This window comes from Lepisosteus oculatus, chromosome 17 (genome assembly GCF_040954835.1).
Source record: "Lepisosteus oculatus isolate fLepOcu1 chromosome 17, fLepOcu1.hap2, whole genome shotgun sequence".
NCBI lineage: Eukaryota > Metazoa > Chordata > Actinopteri > Semionotiformes > Lepisosteidae > Lepisosteus > Lepisosteus oculatus.
In genome coordinates, this window is record NC_090712.1 from 9,775,455 (window position 1) to 9,794,770 (window position 19,316).

The 19,316-nt window shown below is 39.1% G+C and overlaps 1 protein-coding gene across 3 annotated transcripts in view; it reads left to right on the forward strand.

The window, feature by feature from the left end:
• The first annotated feature begins 7,235 nt into the window (after positions 1-7,235).
• usp34 (ubiquitin specific peptidase 34) overlaps positions 7,236-19,316 on the forward strand; it is a 55,564-nt gene continuing 43,483 nt past the window's right edge. For all 3 annotated transcript variants that reach the window (XM_015362913.2, XM_015362914.2, XM_015362915.2), the window contains exons 1-3: positions 7,236-7,572; positions 17,498-17,585; positions 18,596-19,013. In XM_015362913.2, the coding sequence (XP_015218399.2) occupies positions 7,530-7,572; positions 17,498-17,585; positions 18,596-19,013 (549 nt within the window). In that variant the 5' untranslated portion in view covers positions 7,236-7,529. The remainder of the gene's footprint in view (positions 7,573-17,497; positions 17,586-18,595; positions 19,014-19,316) is intronic.

Below are 19,316 nucleotides of genomic sequence, written 5' to 3' on the forward strand. Positions count from 1 at the left end.
GAAAATTCCCAAATAAGGACTAAGCTGGAACAAAATCTAGAAAAGATTGCAGTCAGGATCGAGAGCCACTGATAAGAAGCATTGAATATACTACCACTCTATCTGTGCCATCAGTAGCCTAATCTGATCCGAAACTGAAACCATTAAGTCTGTGGAGAAAAAAAGGCATGTGTTAATTGAAGGAGTGGTTCAACTGAAAATATCCACATTTTTTCCTTGTTGTTCATACATCTTATTTAACTGTAACTTGTTACAATGCAGGACTGACTCATATCTTTTTTTAATGCATGACAAAATTATTCATGCTAAAAATGCAGTCCTAACCTTACATGGAAATACTAGACTGCTGGGTGTTTCAGCTTGAACAGGACAGAGTTCAGTTAGCAGTTTATACTCTCACATGAGCCTGCTTTAAAAGATATAATTTCACCTAACACCAGTTGATTATCATGAAGTTCAGCTTTCTAGCTAAAATTTTCATCTAAAAAAGTCAGAACCAAATATAAAAAGGAACATTTTCCCAAACCAATCAGTTTCCCCAAATAAAGCATGGAACATTTCTGAAAACCTGGATCACCTCTTGTTATTAGTATTATTAATTATTATTAATAATAATTAATTATTAATAATAATTAATAATACTAATAACAAGAGGGGGTCATTGTTATTAGGGGGGGGGGGTCATTCTGCACTCCTTAAGTCTTCCAAAAGCTATACTGTCCTACTGGTGGTTGGTACCCAAACTTGACAGGATTTTCTAATGCTATCTTACTAGCGCGTTTAAGGTGTGAGCATAACTTCGCTTGATATCAATTCCACATTTTTTGCTGTATACCTAAGCATTCTGTTTGCTTTTTTATTGCTCCCCCACATTATCTTGAAGGTGACCTTAAACAATCTACAGGAACAGCTAGATGGTTGGAATAGCTTTCTACGTCTGATAATCACCAGTGTGACAGTCTACGTTCACTTTGCACTTTAATTCGTCTTTCAGCAATTCATTTTTCTATTTTTCAAAGATGTTTGTATCTAGTGCAAATTTTACTACGTTGCTAGTGTACCAGTCTAAGTCTTTGATATGCAGGTAAGACGTGCCTGGATTTAAATTGATTTTATCTTATAAATCTAGAGTGCAATGTTTGAACGTTTTTATTTTATCAATGAAAATGAAAGTAATCTACTCTACTTGTATTGCTTCAACGAAAAGATACATCGTTATCATCCCTTTTTAGGTCAGATTTGTTATTCAACGAAAAACCAAAGCGGCAAGCTGCCTAACCTTCAGCGGTTTGCTTGCTTAGAAAAAAAGCCGACAGTGTCACCTAGTGGAACGTATTGGATCTGTTAATAGTGTTGAAACAGCAAAGAAAATGCCTGCTGGTAACGCCAGAGTTCAATAAGGTTGACTTTAGTTCAGTCTAGACTATGGTTCTTCAGCTCTGGTCCTGTAGAGCATGGAGTAAATAATCTGTCTGCAATTAAACATGTTATTTACTAAATTTAGTAATTTAGAGATCATTTGAGGGGGGGATCAAACAGTACTCTGGTTGTGAATCTTAAGGGCTTAGAAAACAGAGTCCTGTCATTTAAAAAGATTTCTTGTTTAATTAAATAATAACAGTCAAGTGTTCTTACTCTTTAAAACCAGACTATTTTGGGTGACCTGTAAGACTAAACACTCCAGAACCAGTACTAGTTTAGATGTTCCTCTGCACAGAGTGTCAAACACAGCTTAGGCCCATTTCAGTGAGATACGTTTTTTATTAAACTCATGAGGGAACCTACAGAGCTTTAAAACATGCCCTGAAATGTTAAATATAACTTAAATAGAGCCTCTTATAGCTCAATCTATTACAACTATTAACAGCTTTTTGTCATGTATATTTGTAACTAATTCATGAATTAATTTGTGTGCAGTTTACAAGATGTAGACCTATTTTATTATTATTTTTTCTCATCTTTTTATCATTATAACATATGCAAAATGCATGCTAATATGTTCCTTGAATACACTGACCAAATTAGTTCAATAGATATGAAAACTGCAGAAAAATGTCTGAAAGAAATACAAACAAAATGTTATGAACTATGTACAGAGTATTCATTACCTGCTTCACATTAGACAATGTGTTTGACTGTGTAACTTTACAGACATGAAAATCAGTACCCGCAGGAGCCCCTAGAACAGGTTTCTGTTTTATTTTTATATAACAAATTAAATCAGATTTGAATATCTAGTTTCAGTCTTAAAATAGTGTGAAGGGACTTTAAATCAATTTAGTCCAATAGAAAAACAATTAAGAAAAAAAGTATATCAAGCAACATTAAAAACACAACAAAGGCTGTTTGGTTGCAATACTGAAGTGTCGCATGTGAAATGGCCATGCATAAGTGTAGGGCCTTGTGACGGACAACTGTCCAGTTCAGGGTGTATCCTGCCTGGTCCTCTTGGTTTTCTAATGCCAGCAGCTATTTCACCCTGCAGCTTACAACTAGCAGCCCACTGAAGCTCAACAGGTGTGAGCCTGGTCAGTACTTGGATTGAAGACCTCCCGGGAAAGCTAAGGTTGCTCCTAGAAAAGTTGTTAGTGAGGCCAGTGGGGGTTGCTCATGTTGTAGTCTGTGTGGGTCCTAATGTCCCTGTATAATGACTGGATATCAGACTGTGTATATACTGTATATAGATGGGGACACTATATTGTAAAAAGTTGCTAAATTTACATGAGATGCAAAACTGAGGTCCTGACTCTCTGTGGTCATTAACAAAAAGAGTAAGATAAGATTTATTGTTCCCTGAAGGAATTTTTTTGTGGACGGGGTGTTACGCAGTCATCCTGGCCAAATTTCCCATTGGCCTTTACCAATCATGACCTCCAAGTAACTCCATCTATGCGTTGGCTTCATCCCTCTGCTCTCCCCACTGATAGCAGGTGTGTGGTGAGTGTACTGTGTACACTATGGCTGCCATCGCTGCCGTTTTGCTTTCAGAGTTAGAAAGTATTGCATTCCTATATCCCTACATAAACCTTCATCAACAGCAATTAACCATTCTGCATCAAGCCTGTCTCTTTATGTGTGCATAGGGAGTGCATTCACCCAGGAGCTAAAGGCATCAGTTAACATACCGAACATATACAAACACAAACACAATCCAGTAACACTGAAGGTGCAGACATTCACAGTATAATACCTGCAGCACATATGTTTGAGCTTGGGAAAATGTTCACTGTCACCAAATCTACAATCTGAAAATACATTATCTTAAAATATTCATATACATTCGTATATATCTTTAAACACACAATTTTTCATACAACATTTTCAAGTACACGCCCTAATTGAAGCCAGTATATATTTTAACACCTCACCATGGTGACAGAATACATCATTTGGATTAAAATACTTGTTTGTAAAGAACAGCAGGATTTCTCAAGCACTCATGAGCATAAACAATTAGATGTTCACACCAAAAGATTCTCACAAAGCACTAAATAGTCTTGACACCCTGATTCACCGGATTAAATATGCTGATGAGTCATGCTTATTCATCACAATAATTCCATGGGATGATACATCAGATCCAGAAAAATAATGGCTTATCAAGATTTTGTAGTGGTATTTCCCTGCAGTCAAGTCTGAAGATCATGAGCTAGATTCGTTAAGGACAATTCTCTTTACATTGACTGGATTAATTTACATGTAGCACAGAATCGTCAGCATTCCCCTACCATGTGGCGAAGCTGAAGATGTGGGCCAGGAGGCTGAATAGGTAGCTAACTAACAAGGTTATCACTCCACAGTCTGAACCTACGGTGGCCCAGAAGTGTTAAAACGCAAAAACAAAACAAAAATGAGAGCACAAAAAAAGAGTGAACATATAATGTGTTGAGATTGGAAATAGGTTATCACAATGGACATGACATCTGTTGTAAGGTGAGACGGAGGCTACAGACCAATGTGAGGTCAACTTTAATTTATCCAGGCCATCTTCAAGGTAAATATGTGTAAATAATTTTTAAAAGAAGTAATTTAATTTAATTTAATTTAAAATACTATAAACTTAATATTTGTATTTCTGAATTAAAATCCGAAATGTTTTAGATAAGAAAACGTGCAAAGGAAGCCATACAGTAGATATGAGCTTGTGATGCAAACACAGCTCTGGAAAGGTTGCAGCACTTGATAGCACATTGCTTTGACCTCAATGTGGGCAAAACTACTGGTTTTCACCAAGCTGCCCTCCACAAAACGGACAGATCATCCTGCCGTCACTGTGTTTTCTAAGATTTTAGAAAACCTCTCATCAGGAACTCAACACATGCACTCCACTCAGCGCTGCACTCTCACCTTACAACAGATGTCATGTCCGTTGTGATTACCTATTTCCATTTTGAACACATTTTTATGTGTGCACTCATTTATTTTTCATGTTGTGTAGGTTTTTGGTGCAGTCTTCTTTGTGCTCCCATTTTTGTCTGTGTTGTTTCATTTTTTGTTTGTGCTCTCACTTTGGTTTGTATTGTGTAGTTTTTTTTTTTATTTGTTTGTGCACTCATTTTTGTGTTTTGCACTTCTGGGCCACTGTGTGAACCACCATACCTGTCCTATCAAATAAAACAGCTACGTCTGAGGACCTCAGACTTACTACCGGTAATAATTCCAAAATAGTAACTTTGGGGGTTTTCTGAAATCATCTGAGTTGATGTATTTATGCACACAGGAAATGTTTATTCAAATACACACCACACTGCCAAGTTGTATCAGTTCTCATGCATGTATCAATCTGTGCAGCAAACATAAATCCTGCCTTCTTCAATGGGAATGATGGTTCCTTCTTTCCTGGAAAAAAAATACTGGATTTGGAAATGTATGTACAAAATATTTAGTTACAGTAACAATACAGAAAAATAAAAGCAGCCAGCATTTTTTTATTTATTTACAATAACAGAACAATAATTATAATTACAATAACTGAGAATGGACTAAAGAAAAAACACGAAAGTTCACTTATCTAAGAGTCCCTATCTGTCAATGTGCTTCTGGCAATGTGTAGATTGTAGTTTCTAGGATTTCCCTTTCAATTCGTGTCCACCAAAACAGATACACAAGAGGCAACATTCAAGATCCCTCGATAAACAGTAAATCCAAATATATATTGTATAAATCCTGTTTGTAAGTATAAAATGACTGGCTGAATCCCCCTCTGCTCAAACTCTGTCCATTTTTCTCCCTCCCAAAGTTCTAGACCTTTTTTTTGTGGCGTGTTCCTTTTTAACAATTTACATAATCATTCTAGTAAATTCTGGTCAAGAAAATTCAAGATAACACCAATTATTTACATAAAGCAATGTTACTTACAAATGATAAATATTCTAGTAAATCAAAAATATTTTCAAAGGTAATTATTCATTACATTACTGACCTGCTTCATTAAAGAGAATTTAAATGAAACAAAAACATTTTTGATCTGCAAACCTTAATGTTCTGCACAGGGCTGTATAGAATCACTGTGAAGTTATTCATCTCTTGGAACTGATCTATATCAGTCCTCTAAGTTCTTGTCATCTTCAGTTCACACTTGTGACAACATAGGACAGATGTCGGGGATTGTGACACTCACTGCTACAGGAACACACACTGCAGTTTCAGAAAAGCCAGAGCTGCTTCTACTGTGTTAACACCTGTTGGTTGTGTGGTGTCAATGAGCTCTCATATAGATTTGTGTGGTGAGGCAGCACTCCTCTCTGGTTTTATGGATGGAACCCCCCCAGAGACACGATACCGTACATCTGAAATATTGTAGATTTTGAGTGGCCAAATGAAAACATAAATTGCAAAGCAGCAGCATGGTAAGACCAAATCCAGTGTGGTTACGTTTTAGTCTGTGATTACAGGCTATTCTTAGGTGATAAACAACAAAACCATGGTTGTTTTATTAAAGGTTTACATATGGAAAGCAGCAAAAACTAGGTCAAACGCAGAATGCGACATGAGCGAATTGAATTCTGAGTTTCCAATTGTTTTTATCTAACAAAGAAAGTGGTTGATGTTTGAAGTAGATGCAGCTGTTAAATTTGCCTAAGTCAGTCTGACATCTGTCACTGCTCATGTCCCTTCAACAAGATGGCCACTTTGTACAAATTGTACATCCGAACAATTGGCTGTGCATCGAACAGTCAGGGATTCAAGGTAGAAACAGCTTTTATCAGTGAACCTGATTTAAAGCCATACTTGCACCAGACCACTTTGCCTGTAAAACTTACATCCAAGTCTGTCAGACCTTGAAACGTCTGTGAAACAGGCTCGTAAAAGCTACATCGTCGTGTGCAGAGCACGTTTCAGGGTGTCACTTAGTTTTTAAATGGTGCTTTACTCGAGATACAAATATCGTTATCGAGCAGTGGATCGCTCTTGAAGTTAGTCCAAGGAAGATCTCCGTGAGATAACTGGTGGTCCAGGGGTTGGAAGGAATGGTTCAATGAAGTAGTCGTTGCTCTGTGGACAGTGCTTGACATGATCACTGGGTCAGGAATTCTGGGGAGGACTCTACAGGTCATCATCAGGGAGGTGATCTGCAGGGCAGCTTGCAGTGTTTGGAAAATGTGTGTGGGTTTAAAAACATACAGCGTTCCTCAAACTACGTTTGTGCAACACCCATAACGTTCTGCATTAAAAACCATTTTAAAACGAAAATAGACTTGTTGCACTAATGATCAGTAATAAAAATATCACATCGATAGTCTTTACTTTGCTTGTTAGCATGCAACGCGCAATTTAAATTTAGAAATTTACAAACCAATTCACGAAGAGTGTCAACACTACTATTACTCCTAGTAATGATATGGTGACAGTAAAGTCACTGGGCCCCTGTATCAGCAGTATTTTGCAGTTATTGTTTTCGGACGTATGAGGAAAGGCAGATGTAGATTCAATTAATAACTTAAAAATAACCAAAACAGAAATAAATCGCGTAAATGTTATACGCGAGACGGGTTTTGTTAATCCCTCAATCCTGGAAATGTAACACACAGCCAGCTCCGCTCCTGATTTTTTTTTTCAGTTTGGGGTTGCTAGGCAGCCATCTTGCCAACTCTCGGCTTTTTTCCCTTCCTTCCGCCTGACAGTGACTCAGTCCCTTTTCTCCAGTGCAAGAGAGACCGGAAAGAGCCGAAGCAGAGCAAGGAGAGTGGGACGGAAAAAGTCGATGTTGAGTGAATCCCCCCCACCCCCCCTTTTTCAAAATGGCTGCCGTGTCTGCTCCCTCCAGTGCTACTCCGATCGGAAAGTGACTCTCGACTCACCCGTCCTTATTGCTTCTCACTTCTGTCGCTGTCGTCGAGACTTTTGAAAAACAAATTTCGTTTGCATCTGTTCACCTCCCCCATCTCCTCCTCTTCTTTCTGCTCCAGCCTTCAGCATCCATCGGGCCTTTTTTTCCCCCAAAACAACCAGCTCCCAACACTCTTCTGATCAATCAACAATTTCCAATGGTTTGAATACACTTTTCCTTTTTTCTTTTTAAATGAACAATGTGTGAAAACTGCGCCGAGCTGGTGGAGGTTTTAAATGAAAGTAAGTAAACAATCAACCTTTTCATGTTTCTAGCCCAGATTGCTGCGCTTTCTCGATTTAGAAAATACATATCTATATATTATTTTTCACTTTTTGCAGTTTCTGTTTTTACCACTAGTTCAGCTGCTGGTAGGCCTTCAGAAACGAGAAATTTGTAGGTCTATCATGTATCACGAAGAGGCCCGGGATTCACTTAAGGACAAGCAGCTGGAAAAATGAAGCCTTGAGTATTCCGAAATCGGTAATTTATCTTTCCAGCTGATTAACTTGTTCCGCTGCAAGAGAAGTTGCACGGGCATGTCAAAATCCTCACGCTGTGCACGGCGGCGAGCAGAAAGTTGGGATCATTTTGTGGTTTTGCAGGTGTGTTTGGGTTTTGTGGTGCGAATCGGAACTTTGCACGATTGTTCACCATTGTTTCCAGAAAGTCGAGAAGTGAGGTGCTTGTGTCGCCAAGTTCCACATGCACAAGGACGGGGACTGCAATTACTACGTTCGCATGAAATTGCCAGATGTTGTTTTTGCTTTGAAAAGGACCGATTGTGTTGGGCAACTTTCCGTTTTTATTTTCCGGAGGGACAACCGCAACTATCACTTGGCTGGGAGGGGGGTGATTGTTGGCTTGGGTGACACGGAATGTTGTCAAAGGCCTGTTTTTGTACATAATGTGCATTGTGCCTTGCAGCGAGTTGCCTTCATGGCGAAGTTGGTTGGATTGTGTAAAACGTGCAGTAAGCAATGAGTTCCACGCGAGTTTCTTTTTTTGCTGCAGAAATGACATTTGTGGAGTGACACACTGGATTGTTTGTGTTCCGGTGCCGAGATCTCCTGACTGCGGGGCCTGTGTGCAACATGTCAAGTCGAAGTGGGCACTGGTGTAGGCAGGCTGCTGCTGACCCCAGTTTCACGACCAGCTTTTATTTCGTGAGGAGGTTCGCCTTGCTGCGCTTGTGATAGTTTTTTTTCCCCCTCTAAAACGTCCATTTACGAGCAGGGGGTGTTTTTCAGTTTGATGCCGAATCTCCTCAAAGTGCATCCTGGTTGACCGTTGTCTTCCTCGCCGATTGCCGCATGCTAAGTGAATAAACGTTATGAACAATGATCTTCTGAATAATGTGCTTTAAATGCAGTCTGACCTGAGTGAGAGGGGGCAGCCATCTTATTGTTATTTATTACACGATCACTGCAGTTACAATAGTACCCTAATGTAGCCCATTGCTCACGAAGTTAAAAAGCTTTGTGGTGAAAAACATATGTTGATTTATTCGGCAATTTCAGAACCACGCCGCCTTTAAAATGTATTTTTCGTGTGTGTGTGGTTTGCTCAAGTAAGACTCGTTATGATAAACATGTTTATCAAAGTTTCTTTAAAAAAATCTGCTTCTACAAGCAGTGTGTTGTCATGTGGACCGATTAAGAAGTGCGATTAATTTAAGGCTAGATTTGTTTTAACAACGTCGGTTTCAGACCGTCATACCGATTGCAATATTGTTTATTGATGCTGTCCAAGTACAGTAGTACTATGCTCTTAGTTTTGCGAGGATTTCTAAAATGGCCTCTATACGAAGAGTACCTTGTGGGATTTATGTTTTATTTCATCCTGTGATTCATACTGTCCTTACAGGACTCAAATAGACAATGTTGCTTTAACCCTTGTAAAGTGTGTTTGCTGAAAGGTAGTGCTAAAATTTGTAGCAGCGGAAAATGCTAATCCATACGTATTTTGGTCAAGGAAAAGTTAAATATTTTTATTGATTCAGAATAAATAAAAAAAACCATCCCCGATGTTTTATATGTTATATCAAAATTATTGTAAGGTGTTCAAGTTTTCAGTGTTTAAAGTCCCATATGCAGGTATTTCAGTGCTTGTCAGGATGGAGCAGAGAATGCTTTTCAAATTGCTGCCATGGCCTTTTCTGTTTGTGCAATATGGGTTAAATTGTCAAAGCCTTTTTATAAAAGAGGAAGTTTGGATATTGTAGTATTGCAGAGCATTTGTCAAGCTGATTTGGAGTCAATTTTCCAGCATTACATGAACTTTCAAAAATGTGGTGGTGGTGCTGGCTTGTGATAGTTTTTTAATTCTTCTATTCAGAGTATATCACTGACACATGGAAGCAGAGGATATTCAAAGTTTGCTTTTTTTTGAGCCAGTGTGCTTAAATTAACGGTGGATTAATGTTTGAGAACAGTCACTGTTCCTGATCTGAGGTGCTGTGTTTTGGCTCTGTACAGTGGGAGATGATTTTAAAAATAACTCTGCCCTTTCTTTCCTTGCAAAGCCAGACATATGCCATATGTTCCTCTGAGCAAATTGTGAGCAAAGGTCCGGTTTGTGTTGTGTGATCTTAGTTTGAAAAATACTACTCTCTAGGGAAGATGCGTTAATGTCTTTGTTCTTTGCAGATCAGCTGGTCTTTCCATATTGTAAGATAAAAAACCCTGATGTATTAATATGTATATGAGATTGTTCAACTTGAACTTTGAGAGTCAACGTTCTGGTATAAGTGACTAATTGAAAGGTTTAATTAGATGCTTGTGGCATCTGACTTTATTGTCAAATATTTGTGCTCATTGTAGTTCTAAACTTTGTTTTACACAAAAGTGTTTGGTGTCTGGCAGGTGCCCCTTTGCTGGCTAAATAAAGACAGACCTGCATTGTTCACATGACTGTTAAAGAGATAGCTTAGTGGACTCAAATCGCCTTTGTGTTGCATCTTTTGTGTAACTAGAGATAAATCAAGAGAATATGGTTAATTTGGGGACATTGTGCGATATACTTTCTGATGGTATTTCTCGTAGCATAAGCGTAGAAACAAACATTTTGTGTCCATAAGACACCTGTTTGTTTTTCACCTGTTCTCTTTATCAAATGTTCACAAGGGCTCTGAGTAAGCCGGATGTCCTCAAGAACAGTATTATTTTTTTAAACTAGAAACTGCTGGCCTGCGATTTTTAGTCACCACTATTTCAACAGAAGTGGACCTGGAAATGATAGTTTTTAATGGTTTGTTTCATGGTTGTCTGTATGACAACTAGGTAAAGGTGGCTGTTATGAAACATTTATTTGAAATCAACTTGCTACCATGTTCATTGGTTCGGTTTGCTTTGGTTGCAGTTACAGCTGTATGCAAACGTTTGGGCACCCCTGGCCAAATTATGTTTTGTTGATTTTTCTAAGTGAAATAAATTAACACAACCTCTGCAGTGACCAAACTTAAACTTGACATATTTCTGCAAATTAATGCACAGTTACTATTTAATTGAAAAATTAAAACTGTAAGTGTGGTATGTGCAAAAGTTCTAGTTGATCCACTAGTGTTATTTTTTTTTAAGGTCTCAGAACTTAATTGACTCACTAGGCCTTAATCTAAGTCAGGTGATGACAGTTCCAGAGCTTAATACATTTTCTGACTCTTCGAACCTCTCAGGGTGTTGTCCTTACACTCAAGAACCATGGGCTCCTCTAAGCAGCTGACTGAGGATCAGAAAATAAAGATAATGGACTCTTACAAAGCAGGGGAAGGCTATAAAAAGATATCTAAATGTTTCCTGCTTGCAATTTTCACTGTCTGAAATGTCATTAAGAAATGGAAGTTAAGGGGAACTGTTGAAGTTGAGACAAGATTTGGAAGACAGAGAAATATCTCAGATAGAACTGCTCGTAGACTGGTCAGGAATGCAAAGCAAAACCCCCATATTACTGCAAAGGACCTGCAGGAAGGTTTAGCTGGGTGGGGAGTAGTGGTGCACAGGTCCACTGTGTAGCGTTGCTTGCACAAACATGATCTGCATGAAAGAGGCATCAGAGTCATCAGAAGGAAACCTTACCTGCAATCTTATCACAGAAGTCAACTTCTGAAGTATGCAACACAACCAGATAAGCCAGATAAGCGTTTTGTAACCAAGTGCTGTGGTCTGATGAAGTAAAAATTGAACTCTTTGGCTACAGTCGCCAAAGGTACGTTTGGATTAAACAAGGAGATGCATTTGAAGAAAAGAACACCTTGCCAACTGTTATGCATGGGGGTGGATCTATTATGCTTTGGGGTTGTGTGGCAGCCAGTGGCACAGGGAATATTGTGTGGGTAAAGAAGAATGGATTCTCCTAAGTATCAACAAATCCTGGAAGTTAATGTCCCACAGTCAGTAAACAAAAGCTGAAAAGAGGTTGGATATTGCAAGAAGACAATGATCCAAAACATACCTCAAAATCAGCCATGAACTACTTCAAATGATCGATTAAGGTTTTGAAATGGCCTTCACAGTCCCCAGACTTGAAGATTATTGAAAATCTGTGGGTAGATTTCAAACATGCAGTGGATGCGAGACGACCTAAGAATATTTCTGAACTAGAAGTGTTCTGCAAGGAAGAGTGGGGAAAAAAATCCTAAAGCAAGAATAGAAAGACTGTTACTGACTGATAGGGTGCCCAAACATTTGCCCATGCCACATTAACTGTTTTTTTTCAATCTGTTAAATTCAGCAAATAAATAGAAACAGTACATTAAAATTTGCAGAAATATGTCAAGTTTAAGTTTGTTCGCTGCAGAGGTTGTGTTAACGTCTTTTCACTTAGAAAATCAACAAAACATGTAATTTGGTCAGGGGTGCCCATACATTTGCATAAAACTGTATATGGCTGCAGTAAAAAACAAAAAGGCTGCTTTTGGTTTGTATAAAATATTTTCTATTGGTGTTCAGATTTTGCATCTGTAGTTCTTTTTCTGTCCCACCTCTTTGGAATTGGCATTTAGCAATCACCTTGGCTTACTGCTCCAGCCCTTGTGTCATCACAGAGTGGAGGAGAGTGTTGCAGGCTTTCCTTTACAACATGCTGAGGACCTGCTGCTTCTTATTCATGTTGAGAGCTCCAGGAAGCCCACAGCAGATGTAGTATTGCTTGCGGGAGGCCAGTCACAGAGATCACTTATGCATGCTGAAGGCTTACGTCTGCCCAGCTCTGGTGATTTTTACCTTGTGTGTGTTTTCACTTGGATTCTCCCAGTCAGGGCAGGGTAATGGCACAGCACATGGGAATGGACTTGAGGACCGAGCGTGCAGTCTGAATGACCTCTACAGAGTTTCTCCCACTGTCGCTCTAGTAGAAAGTCATAGTAGTAATGGCCGGTATTATGCTCAGAAAACAGGATTGATTTTATCGGCGGTTGAAGAAGATGGGGATTGAAAGTGTCTACATGTGTTCACGCTGCAGGACTCCTCTGGCTGGCCGATAAATCACAGCAACATAAAATGTCAATGGCTGCTGTAAAACTAAAAATGTACTTCAAAGTACAAATTTTGAGTTACAGCATTTAGGATATTTTCAGTATGACTGTTTTATTGAGAAAATCGGGGTTGAATTCTCTTCATGCTTACACCTTCACAATATTAAAATCTAAAAACTTTCACAGATGGGCATATATTGGGAGTTGTGGAAACTTTTTGAAAATTCTGTAAGAAATAGGACTGGAGCAGAAATTGCAATGCCAGGGATGATCTTTCTGAGTTATTGAAGCTGAATGTAACAAAACTAGTGGTGATCGGTTGTAATCACTATCCAGTCCTGCAAAACGAAACCAGCTGTTGAGCCACAGATTTCAGCTGGCAGTTGAGATAATGCTAAAAACCCTAATTTGAAAAGATAAAACGGAAACACAATGGAAAAAAATGTTTTTTTTTTACAAGCTGATTAACCCAGATGAAAAGAAAATTCTTTCATCACATGAACAATGCATTTTTTGTGTGAATACTGCAGTATCATTGACAGTGCCAAATCCTACTTTAAAAAGGTGAGATTAAATATGCTATTCTGCCATCTTAACTGAGTACAGTATATCCCATACAACTGTGTGAAAATCTTTGGCAAACTGATGTTGGGAGTTAAGCATATAGAGTGTTGTTCTTTGCCACCCTAAAATTTTGTCCAAGGGTGTCAAGGTTGAGAGTTTTTGTGATAAACTGCTTTTGTTGTAATAGTGAATAAAGAATAAAATTATTAATCAAATTATTTAATCAAAAACTAAAAGTAGAATCTGACTTTAAATATAATAGGAATTCAACATAGATGAATAATGGATGAACTTCAAACTGCTCCTTTCCCCAGCATCCGAATGGTCTGGAAATGCTTTCATGTACAGTAAGAAATGCCTTGTGCTTTTGAGCCAAATAAAATGGAGTGGGCCAACGTCTGCAGTTATTTAAAAGAATAACATCAGGAAACATTGTTTTCAGAAAGTGTATTCAGAATATATCCAAGGTGAGCTTTGTAGAAATTGGAACCGAAAGTAGTTTTGTGGTCCTAGTCAATGAAAAATGGTAGAAGCAGTAATCCAGTGAATAGTGGAGTGAGTCAGTTTGGTTGCACACGAAGGTGTTTTGAGCAGAACGTAGGGTCAAATTTCACACTGTTCTGCTTACAGTGATTATAAAGGAGGTTCTATCATTTTGACACTGTCACGACTTTCTGAGCCCTATTCCACATCACTGACCACCTCTTTATAGCTTCTTATTTAATTTATTTAAAGATAATCTAAGTTCTGTGTCCATCACGTGGGCTGTAATGTACCATTGGCTTACTTTTCCTCAGATGTTTCTGAATGAAAGCTACTTGGATAGTTTATTTTGATGTTTTACTGAAAGATGAACAAAATGCTGAACAAACTATTCCATGCTCATCCTTAACTTTTATATAAATTACTAATAAGGCTGTTAATAGAGTTCTCTATCATCCCGCTGAGAGACCCCTAAAGTAGCCTTTTGAATACAGTGGTCCAAGGGAGGCACCAGCTTCTGTTCACAAAATGTGCTGTGTGGTTCGTACAAGGTTTGGTGTTGCAGTGGGGAAAGTTATTTTCTGCTTTCTTCTCCTTCTGAAGTTAGCTGCCAGTGCTTAGGGTCTCCTGCTTGCTTGGAATTACAGGTTCGACTTCAGTGCCTGTGCCAGTGGAATAACAATGCAATAATTTTTTAATACAGCTGTGAAATGTGTTACAAGTAGGTTGTATACAGTGCATTTATCAGCAACAAAGAACGGGCATACAGACTGCCATGCTGAAGATCTTTTATTATCTGGCATCACGGAAACCTGTTTAAGTGAGCTTCCTATCAAGAAATTGTAGTATTTATTTATTAGTATGTAGTACTCATTAGGCGTGGCTGCGATGAAGGGATGGCTTTGCCAGAGTCCGCTGGAAGTTCAAAACTATGCTTGAGTGAAATGTGCTGCGAGGCAGCAAAGGACAGTAACCCGTCAGGTTTATGTGACAAGAGGAGGCCAGTTGTGAGTGCCTGCTGAGAGCAGTATTTGCATGTGCTTTTGGTTACTTGACCTTTGACCTGCAATCTGCTAAGGCTGCATATGTTAGTGTGGGTAAAGAAGCTTGCAAAGGACCACTCCCCCATCGGCGATTCTCCGGGTTCAGTGCAGTGCAGATACTACTACTGCTGCAATAACCAAAACACAGTGCAGAAAGCAGTGAGGCCCAAAGGTTAGGGTTTCTCCTCAGCTGCTTTGTAGTTTTTGAGAGGATTTTTGTTAAATATTAAGTGTTGCTAGTCCGTCTTAATGTCTTAAATCTGTGCTTAATCTCGGGGGGGGATAGTTGCCTGATGTTAAAATACCCGTGTGAGAAGACAATGAAAAGGAAAAAACAGTGTTGCTTGGTTGACATTTATCTGTGCATGTACAGTATTCTGCTCGGCTGCAGTACACAGCCGTTCATGTTTCTTTGTAAATCACTCACCTTAACCACAGCTTTGCAGAAAGCTATAGTTTTCTGAGCTCAGTTCCATGCAGTAAAATTCAAACACAAATGCGTGTTTGTCTGGGTAGTTGGTGACTCTTGACAGCTGATGCAGAGAATAGCTGCTAGTTGAGCTGTAGGATACTTGTCTGCCTATAGCTTTGTTATAGGCCTTATCTAGGATGCCTGTATGACAGTGTTACAGGAGGGGTTCTGTATGCAAAACACTTTATGATACAAATATGTCATTTCACCAGCAGTATGAGGCTTGTTTCACTGAACAGGTGGATTTGCTATCTTAAGAAGAGAACATATCATTTGCTATGATACTCTTTCAGGTTGTAGTTCTGCATTATTTTGTGTAGTTTGTTTCCAAATATTTTTTTTACAATTTAAGTTTGGAACTGGCGTTTATTTTTATTATGTACCCACCCAATTTGCCGTCGCTGGTTGTTGTAAGGTGTGGCTTAGTGGGAATGATTCTTGTGCCCTCCTTGGGAGAGAATTAGACACGCCGACCTCCTGCAGAGCCAGTTTCCACTGGACGTGCTGCCCAGGTCCCAGTTGGCTCCGGTTAGTGGCACCTGGATCCTCGAGCCTGATTCCTGGTAGGAGCCTTTCCTGTTTGAGGCAAAAGAAACCATGTGCCTGATTGTGGGAGGGTTTTCTGAGAAGGTGTTTTCATGGCAAAATGGTGAGGGGGAGGACCTTAGTGTGTCTTAACCACTGACCAATTGGTATGATGGCTGTTTAAATCCTTTATCATCCTGGAAATGATCTTTGCAGAGACATTTTTATTAGACACAAAAAGAGAAAAGGTTCCTTCTGGACATTCACGTTGGGCCTATGTGGATAGAAAGACAATATAGTACGTACCCATAAACTCTATATAAAAAGTAAACCTTTGATATTAGGAAAAGTTAAATGAGGCCTTTGGATATTAAAACAACAACAACATTTTATCTGGAGCAAACATGAGGAACTGTGACCTGACAGAAATGTTTGGCTGAGATGCACCAATCTCACCTATCATTTGGTCAGAAGAGTGAAGTATTGAATCCATACTGTACTGAATATAGAAATGCTATGTAAATATGGTTCTGATGTTGCTACATGACCTACTCTAGTTTTGTATACTTTAGGACTTTGTGAGCCTTACTAAAATCTAGAGTTTGGAGCTCCAGGTCTAGTGCAGAGTGATGTAAAAACAATTATTTTTTATAAAAAGCACACTGACATCCAGCAAAAGATCTGATAAGAGCCTGCTTAGTTAATTGCCAGGGGGACCAGAGTGTGTCTTTCTAAGATCTGGAGGGGGAGGGATGTTAACTGCACATGTCTACTGAGACTGAGAATGCTAAACACTATCAGGATTGTTACAGTATATATGTGGAAGGCGTTTCCTCCTAGACTCCTCCAGCTTTGATTGCACGGATATTAAAAGACTCGGTTGAAAGGCAGCTGCTGCTAAACTTAACTGGAGGCCTTTGTTTGAAGTTTCACTCCAGTAACTTCTTCACAGTGTAGGTGTGAGTGGAAATCATTTTAAAGATTCCTTCTATCACTGCCTTCTGCTGTCGTTGGCTTTGTTTTTTTTCTCGTTCGAATGTTTCCTCAATCTACGTGACTGTGTTCCAACTACTCTAAGAACGTCTTAATAGGTCACAAGTCACAACTTTATTCCACTTGGCTGCTGAGAGTATGATATGTTTTGTCTCTGGCAATTTCTTGATGTGTTCTATGTTTTTTTTAAAAAGAGCAATGCAGTTTGGCTCTTTCCTTTGGTAAACTGACATATGGATAACTATACAGCTGCCTTTTGGATTCTTTTGTGTTTTAATATTGCTGGCTTCAGTTTAATAACTGAACTGAGCCTGAACTGTCTGAAAACCTTGTTAAAGAAATATCTAGCATGAGACTTTACATTATATAGGGTCATATATATGAATAAAATCTTGATGGAATGTAACAAGAAAGCTGCCCAGTCTTAAAGTAGAATATGTCATTGTGTGTAGCTGAGTTTTATAAGTTCTTAATTTAAAAAAAAGTATTTTTATAGACTGTTTTAAAGGTCAGTTTTGATGTTCCTGAATTCCTCTTTGAAATAAGAGAGTAATTGTGTGAATGCATTTACAAACTACATCTTGAAGTACTAATAAATGTGTTTTCCTTCCCTACAGTATCGGATGCAGACAGCAGTGATGGCTTACAACTGAAAAAAGAGCATGCTCTTAGAATTTTTAATTACATCAATTCTTGGACCCAAAGGTAAGCATGTTGCTTTGCTTTGTGCTATATATACTGAAACGCTACAAGAATGCACACATCTTTACCTTTCATTATTAATCATTTTGCGCTGACTTTGTAAGCTGTTGGAGTACGCTGTGATGAGAGATTTTGATATAACTGTCGAAGCTGGCTACACCTCAGTTTTATTACACCTCAGTTTATTATTTATTTATTAATATTAATTATCTAGGTGGTCCTCCGTTGCTAGTTTCCAGGCATCTTGACCTGGTCACCTGACAGAAAGCACTAGTGATCCTCTTGTAAAAACATAGGTGACGCTTGAGGAATTGGTATCTCACAGAAATAAAGTGTCAAATAAAGACGGAGGTCGTAGTTGACTAACCTGATTAGAGTAATCAAATGTTTCATTATTTTTAATAAAGAAATCCACTGAAGCTGCTGTTTCAGAAGAACTCTTAAACATGTACAGATAAACAGGTGACTGAAGTGGAGTGTATTTACTTGTACTAGTAAAAAACATGGCAAAGAACTGATGGCAGGCTTGTCAAAACAATGGACAGTTTGCAGACAACTTTGCAGTATTTCAGGAACTTAAGGAAACATTAATGGCAGTTTGTGACTTCTAAACGCAAAAGTCACCCCCTGAGTTTGCACCATATCACATACATTTCCTATGTGCTAGACTGCGTTTAAAGTGCTCTATGCTCAACGCTCAGTATTAAATATTGAGAGAAATTTTGAAGGCTGAAAAATCCCAAAATATAGTAATCCAGTGCTTTTAATAAAAAAAAGTTTGCGATTAATTAGTGCTTAAAAAAGAAATGTCAGTTCTTTTAACACATTTCCTATAAAGTTAATCATTTGTTAGATTAAATGGTTTGAAAATGTAGGTAAAATGTACAGTGAATTTTCAGAGAAAGCTTCAAGGAGTTGTATGCTTCATTCTTCATGGGGGCTGAACTTTTAAGCACTTTTTTAATACTTATTTTATTGCTGATCAAATGGAATTTCTTCTCTTCCTTGTACAGGCAGTGTCTTTGTTGCTTTAAGGAGTACAAGCACCTTGAGGTTTTTAACCAGGTGGTCTACGCGCTCATAAACTTGGTGATCAGCCAGGTGCAGTCTCTCCGGGACCAGCTCTGTAAAACTTGCACCGGCGCCACCGAGCCAGAGTGGGCAGACGTGACCCAGCAGGGCGGCGATGAGGCGGTCAACGTGGAGAGGGATTCCAACGAGGAGGACGGGGCTGGCGAGGGGCAGACCTTGGTGGACGGCAAGCCGGAGAGCGCCACAGCCGCGGAGCTCGCTTCCCCGAAGAGCCTCGACCCCTTCGGCTCCTGGAGCACCGAGGAAAAGGAGAAGCTGCTACTGTGCGCCGCCAAGATCTTCCAGATCCAGTTCCCTTTGTACACGGCTTACAAACACAACACTCATCACACGATCGAGGTATGCTGTAGATGCTCTCCCCGATGAGTGGCCTTGCTGCGTTCAAGAGCTCCAGTGACTCCAACAAAAAGAATGCCCCTGCTTTTCACAGCAAGAGTGTAGGATGAACACAAACTGCAGTGTCCATTCAGTTCTTCTTATCATCCCCCCCCCCCCACCCCGTTTTAAAATTGGGGTGCACCTGCATTTCGCTATTGCCAAAACAACTCGATAACAACCAGAGACTGTTTGCTCTTCAGACATCTTATAGCACTATTGGTTATGTCCCTTTTGTATCGCATGGAGTGGGGGAGTGTGCTCTGC